A 7566-nucleotide genomic window follows, 5' to 3' on the forward strand; every position below is an offset into this window, starting at 1 on the left:
AAAATGACAAAAAAAAAAGTCATGAGAAAAACATTGCTTGAGAAAAAACCAAAATTAAATAGCATATTTAAAAAACTACATACGTATAGGACCTTTCATCTCAAATTTATAAGAATTTCATCCACGAGTTTCATGTAAGTAGATCACAGTCAAAGAGTTAAGCTGACAAACTACAGAGAAGGCAGCTAGTTAATTCTTTTCCTACGGGGTTGGTGGATTACACGATCATGTAATCATGAGAGTATACATACTATAACTTTGATTTTTTTGTGTACAAAAGATTTGTAATGTTTACTGAAAGCTTGCCAAATTTCATGAAGATACAAAAAATATTAAGACTTATTAAATAAGTATTGTCCATGAATATAAGTAGTCAGTTGACTGCTCCAAGTGCAAAATTATTTTCATGTTAAGATTAAAAATACTTTTCTTCATCTGAAAACTTTCAAATTTCATTTGTATAACCTCTAAAACCTCCTAAACAAATGTTGAATTTTTTTTTTCAATTAAATTTTATATTTCATCTGTTATTTTCTGTATCCTAACTCTATATAGACTTGGTCAATTTGACCGATCCTGTAACTACCATACAAAAATATGAAATAAATCTAAATTACCATTCTAGAGTGACTGGTAATTTTGAAACTGGAAACTAAAGTTGTTTATCCTAAATAGCTTAAGGCTCATAACATTTTACATCTATTTGTACTTAATCTTATTGTTTTATTGCTCTTTAAACGTGTCTAACTAATAATCCTGCTACACAAGTTGTAAATCATTCAGTGAATAATTGAATGATATAATTGCGACCTCTTTCAGAATCATCATTTGTCATTATCTTATCTGATATAAACTTATCTAATCTAATAAGTTTATAATTTTTACACTTTACTTACTTTTATAACAAATAAAAAATTTGGAAGAAAAACAAGAAATACAGTATTTACGTTCAAAGTCTAATTTTTTTGCTGTTAGTTGTCAATGAAATTTAACCCTACTATTTTTTTATAATGACGGTACTAGTAAATTAAATAATTTTTGTTTACTTTAATAATACATCTAAAAACATGGAATAATAACATGCACAAAGCACATAATGTCCTATAAGTATTATAATTTAACTGGCTTCCTAACTAAGACAAGATAAGCTTAAAATAATTCCATCAGCTACTCGATCTGAACATCACGAAATAAACTTTCAAACTGAAGACAAAACTGACAATACTTTGTATTGAACATAACTTAACATTATACATCATTTGACAGATTAAAACTTTGTCTTTATTTGTAATGAATGATACAATATAAAAACGTCAGAGAATTATTCACAATTGCGAGAGGAGATACGATAAGTGGGCGTGGCAAGTGGGTTTGACTTTATAGTATATGTCTTTGTAAACAAAGTAGATTGTAGGCTAGAAAGATTAGACATTGCCTTAGTGATAGCTATATTACGAGTAATTTACATTAAATTCTGTACTTCAAAGACAATAAATAAATTAGAGGAGGAGTAGGACCGAGAGAACAAATGTCACGATTCTCATACAAGGGAAGATAGTGGATTTATTTGAACATTTCACTTTAAAATTAAGAAATTAAAACATATCATATTAAAATTTGATATATTAACTACATTTTGATGCCAGGTTTATTCATATATATTGAAAATAAAGTAGTTTAATAAAACTTTGAATGTAACTCTGTAAAACGTCATGACACACCCACTTTGACCTACCTGTAACGAGGGTTAACACCACACACTACCAACACTTGGTCTGCTGTGGAATTTGACTGTCACACCAATGGCCCCACTGCTTGGAGCATTTTTTTGGTATGCTAATCACTCAACGAAATCTGACTATGTGCTTCAAGCAGAATATTAGCATGAAACCAAATGTGGGGTGCTTTTATACAAAAAATACACTTTTCATATATCAATAAATAGAAGCCAATCTTATAGCCAGATCAGACTAAAAGAAAGTATGAACTATCTTTGACTATCATCTTGCAGGCTAATCTTTTGGTCAAGATAGATACATCTCTAAGCTTTTTTCCATATTTTTCTAGCCATACTGTGACCATAACAGATTAGTTGAATGTAACTGATCAATTAGACTGATGGTTAATCAATTTCCACTAATTTCCAAGCTTTAGTCACATTTTTGACTACAGTACTTCTGTGCTTCACTGGAAAAGATGAGAGCAAAGATATCCAACAAGTTAATTACCTAGCGATCAGGTTCTTGTTACTATTATATACACATACCTAGAATCATCACACATCAGAGCTGAATTCCGTGGTTTCTCAATGATAAAAAAAGCCTCAGAAAAATGCCTGACTCGTTGCTGATGGTGTTCCAGAGCAAGATGCTGTTGAATTCTCTCCTGGTGTACTACAACTTCCAAGAACTGTTGCCACAAGACAATAAGAGCTCCACACAGCTGGGCTATGTCACTGTTCGCTAACACCAAGAAATCCTCCTCTGTTTCTGCACTCTGTGAACAGAACATTGTCCATGAGCTACTCCAGTAAGTTAGTCTTAAGAAGAGAACAATCAAAATTTAAATAAGATGAACAAAAAACTACTACGAGAAAGTATTTTAATGTCTAATTGTTTGGTACAGATAATGTCACATTCTAGATATAACACAAGGTATACATTCATGCCCTTTCATACTACTTATACCACTAGGCATACAAAAATACATTCATATTCTTTCATACTACTTATACCACTAGGTGTAGAAAAATACATTCATGTTCTTTCATACTACTTATACCACTAGGTGTACAAAAATACATTCATGTTCTTTCATACTACTTATACCATTAGGTGTACAAAAATACATTAATGCCCTTTCATATTACTTATACCACTAGGTGTACAAAAATACAATCATGCCCTTTCATACTACTTATACCACTAGGTGTACAAAAATACATTCATGCCCTTTCATACTACTTATAACAAAAATACGTTCATGCCCTTTCATACTACTTATACCACTAGGTGTACAAAAATACATTCATGTTCTTTAATATGTTAATAATAACATATCATTACTCTATTTAGCACAGTAATTAAACAGCCTATATACATAAAACTTACATAGTTCCATTCTAATATCCATCATTATTTCATTTATATAATAATTAACCAGCCCCATTAATCTAAAACTTACATATTTCCATTCTAATATCCATCATTATTTCATTTATATAATAATTAAACAGCCCATTAATCTAAAACTTACATATTTCCATTCTAATATCCATCATTATTTCATTTATATAATAATTAAACAGCCCATTAATCTAAAACTTACATATTTCCATTCTAATATCCATCATTATTTCATTTATATAATAATTAAACAGCCCTATTAATCTAAAACTTACATATTTCCATTCTAATATCCATCATTACTTAGTTTAGTATAGTAATAAACAATTGTTTTAAATATAGGTTTCTACTTTATTAGTTTTCCAGTAACTTATATCAACAACAGATAATAAGTTAGTGCAATGCTGAAACTTTATAAAATACTCTTCTGTAATGAACTGCTAGTTTTCTATAGACCATAAGGAGTAATAACGATGAAGGTCATGAATACTTACCATTTTAAAGGCTGGTAGCTGGTCATGTGATGAGACCATAATATGACTGGTTTTGTTTTTTACAAACTTGTAGCATTCCTAATGAACCACACAAAGAATTTACTATTTAAAGACAATACTCTTCTATTTAAAACAGTGTTCTAATTTTTAAATTCAGGACAAACCCAACAACAAAAATTGTGAAAATTGTTAGTCTGATTAAAAATCAATCAAAAATATATCTAAAAATAAAGAAAGATGTTTCAACAAAACTTCATTGTCTAGGAACATTACGGAAATGCAACACTGACAAATCCTATACTGTTTGAAACAATAAGAAAAACTTGGTGAAGCCCCAAAGCTAATTATATTTGATAAGATCGTTACTACTATCAAGAAATAGAAGTCTTTCTATATGTATTAAAATAAGTTTATGTACTATCTATGAATTCAGTTATTCAACCAAATTAAGTGCTTGCATGTAGATATCACACTTTTACAGTTCAGCATACATCAATAGTTTGACGACTAGTTAGAATAATAGACCCTTCCAATAGTTTTCATTAGTTTTTAAATAAAATAATTTCGATAATTTTTGTAAAGAAAAATATAAAGTCGAGAAAAATGTTTCAGATTACATGTAACTTATTCTACAGTTTCATATTGACGTAATAAAAAGAACACACACACTTTTGACAGCACCATTTTTGATAAAGTTGTTTAAACTTATTTCAGGTCACAAGTACACACCTGCATAATTAACTTCAAAATCTAAGTAACAAATATATTTTAACTATTAACAGAGATTTTTGGTCAAAAATGTATTAAATTGTTATTTTATCATTTTGTAACATTTATTTAGTATAATTGATAAACAAATATTTAAGAAATGTTCCAACTTTCATTACTGTACAGATCAAAAGACCCTCACTTGGAAACATTACATTTATTAACTAGTGTTTTGAATATTTCGACCATTACAAAAAATAGGTTTATTCTTGCTAAGAAACTATCATTCCTTGAAATTATAATGGCTTGTACCTTGTTTTTCACATGATTTTCATTCTGAATCAATAGTTTTATTATTACAACTCTTCATTTTCATCCTTTGATGTTATAGCACGTGATCGAAATAGTTATTAATTAAGCTCAGCTTTGAAAATAACTAGAGATAACAGCTAACAATGATCAACTAGAAGAGATCATTAACCTACCTATCTCAATCTAGAGCTAATAAGTGGTTTCAGAAATAATTTATGATCTGTTAAGTCTGGCAACCCACAGCTCCCAAAGTTGTGAACAAAATATTCTTTTGTGAAGTTTACAGCATTTACAAACGATCTAAATATCTGTGAATTTATTTTTATAGTTTTTTTGATGTTCTCTTCATTTCTGAAATAATGACACATTAAACTATAATCTGTTTGAAAGCTACAAAACTTTCTTCTGTGAAAAGATGTCAGGTAAGTTCAGTTACCTTTAGTGAGTGCTGTAATTAACAAAGTATTCAGTAACTGAAATCCTTTAACACTGAATATTTCTGTTACATTTATCACAAACATTGCATATAAATAATAAATTAGTTCTTGAAAACAAACTATAATTATTATATTCCAACCAAGAATATTATTTATATAAAAACTTCAATGCCTAACCCAACAAAGCTAATGGTGACTAATTTAATTTGCAAAGTATAAAACTTTTTTGTCATTAATTAAAGAAGTTGAAATTATAAGCTAAATTAAAAGAAAGTATTTCTATTGTTTTTACAAAACAATTTCTCAAACAAAACTTAGAAATTTAACATCTTAAAAATAAACGAAATATTAGCATGCAGTCTACAAACCAGGGAGATATGTTTGGCAGGTTGATTCCCAAACAAAGCTTATCAATACTCTTTTTCTTTACTCCTGAATAGAGATTTGAGCTCCTTATGGTACCTGAAATCTGTATTATCCACCAGCAAGGCCAAACTAAAACCTAAAAACCCAATCCAAAATCCCACACAAAACACTGTAGTAGTCACACATGTTGTGCAATACAAAATCTGGTTCTTCAACCCTATAAAAAACATTTTTCTCCACAGTTTTCACAAGTTCTGTTGAAAGAGATGATCAAGGAAAGATCAACAAAGCTTTGTGAGATGGCTAATTGTGATACTGTCTGAACATGAACATTTTTACCATTTTGTGTGAGAGGAACACAGTCTAGCATAAACCTAATCTTTGTGATCAAACACTAGTGGAAGATGAGTTCTTTTGGCAGTAAAGTGTTGTTGTTTTTTAGATTAACAGATCAAATATTATTTTTGGGGGGTTCTAGTTTGGTGAAACCTCTCTGAAGCCCACCCAGTCCTCCACCTCTCTGTAGTGCATGCAGTCCCCCAAATTCAGTCTCAGACTTGGTGTAAAATAATTTAAAATAAGAATTGTCTTAAACATAAACCAGATACTATTTGTTCGAAAGTTTCACATATTTTCCACTATTAGAGAAGAAACAAACTGGTGATATACCTCATGTCCAGAATGTGTAACAAACTGGTGATATACCCCAGGTCCAGAATGTGTAACAAACTGGTGATATATCTCATGTCCAGAATGTGTAAAAAACTGGTGATATGCCTCAGGTCCAGAATGTGTAACAAACTGGTGATATACCTCAGGTCCAGAATGTGTAAAAAACTGGTGATATGCCTCAGGTCCAGAATGTGTAACAAACTGGTGATATACCTCAGGTCCAGAATGTGAAACAAACTGGTGATATACCTCAGGTCCAGAATGTGAAACAAACTGGTGATATACTTCAGGTCCAGAATGTGTAACAAACTGGTGATATACCTCAGGTCCAGAATGTGTTAGAGAATTTAAAGCTACAATTCATAAACATCAGAACAAAAAATGGCAAATATAATGATTTAATTTGAAACTAAATAAAGTTTTTACCTTGGAGAAGTCACTTAGGTTTTCCAAGTGGACAGCAGAGTCGATTGCTTCTGCAAACACAAAGATAAAGTCTAAAACAATTTCAAAATGAAATACATAAACTACATACAAATTCTTCTCCGAAAAGAGATCATGATGACACACTCACGAATAACATAAGTATCGTGACTTGAACAAGCGTTTCCATAAACATTTTCAAAATGTAATTAAAACAACAACAAAAGTGCGTAAAAGGTTAGGAAATTACTTTCACCATATCCAAATTTGTTGCTAACAACACAGAAAACATCTACCTTTAACTACACCTTATCAAGAGATGTGTATTTCTTAAGCATTAGCTTTATTTTTCTAGATTAAAATCTTGGTTTCTGCTTTTCTCGGGTCATAGAAAAACAGTTTAAAAGGTTGATTCTCATGCACATTCTACGAGAAAGAGGAAACTGATCCTCACCAAGTCCCACGGGATTAAGACATAATCTAACACAGACATATTGTTCTGGCATTTAATAACAGATGATGATACTCAAGTCTGATAATGAAACGGATCAGGACTTTAATAAAACTTATATTTTATAAATTTTATGTTTAAATAGCTGTAAGTATTAAATCATGATGAAAAAATTAAAAACCAAACCAAACACAACTAATGTAGAGAAGTTTATGGGAAATTATTATTTATCCTCTGAGTTTTCTAATGATGTGTTTTCCACTAAAGGGATGAAATAGTTGGTCAACCATTACAAGGTTTGACATGTAGCTCGCTAAATATAACATAATGATAAAATTACCATTACAAGGTTTGACATGTAGCTCACTAAATATAACGTAATGATAAAATTACCATTACAAGGTTTGACATGTAGCTCGCTAAATATAACGTAATGATAAAATTACCATTACAAGGTTTGACATGTAGCTCGCTAAATATAATGTAATGATAAAATTACCATTACAAGGTTTGCCATATAGCTTGCTAAATATAACGTAATGATAAAATTACCATTACAAGGTTTGACATGTAGCTCA

The 7566-nt window shown here is 30.1% G+C and overlaps 1 protein-coding gene across 1 annotated transcript in view; it reads right to left on the reverse strand.

Annotated features, from left to right (window-relative positions):
• Positions 1-7566, reverse strand: part of LOC111083133 — a 29793-nt gene that overhangs the window by 4498 nt on the left and 17729 nt on the right. Inside the window, exons 6-8 of the mRNA XM_022379410.1 lie at positions 6541-6590; positions 3620-3697; positions 2267-2496 (exon numbers count right to left, since the gene is read on the reverse strand). Coding sequence (XP_022235118.1) covers positions 2267-2496; positions 3620-3697; positions 6541-6590 — 358 coding nt within the window. The remainder of the gene's footprint in view (positions 1-2266; positions 2497-3619; positions 3698-6540; positions 6591-7566) is intronic.

Source organism: Limulus polyphemus, unplaced genomic scaffold (genome assembly GCF_000517525.1).
Source record: "Limulus polyphemus unplaced genomic scaffold, Limulus_polyphemus-2.1.2 Scaffold8292, whole genome shotgun sequence".
Classification (NCBI taxonomy): Eukaryota; Metazoa; Arthropoda; class Merostomata; order Xiphosura; family Limulidae; genus Limulus; species Limulus polyphemus.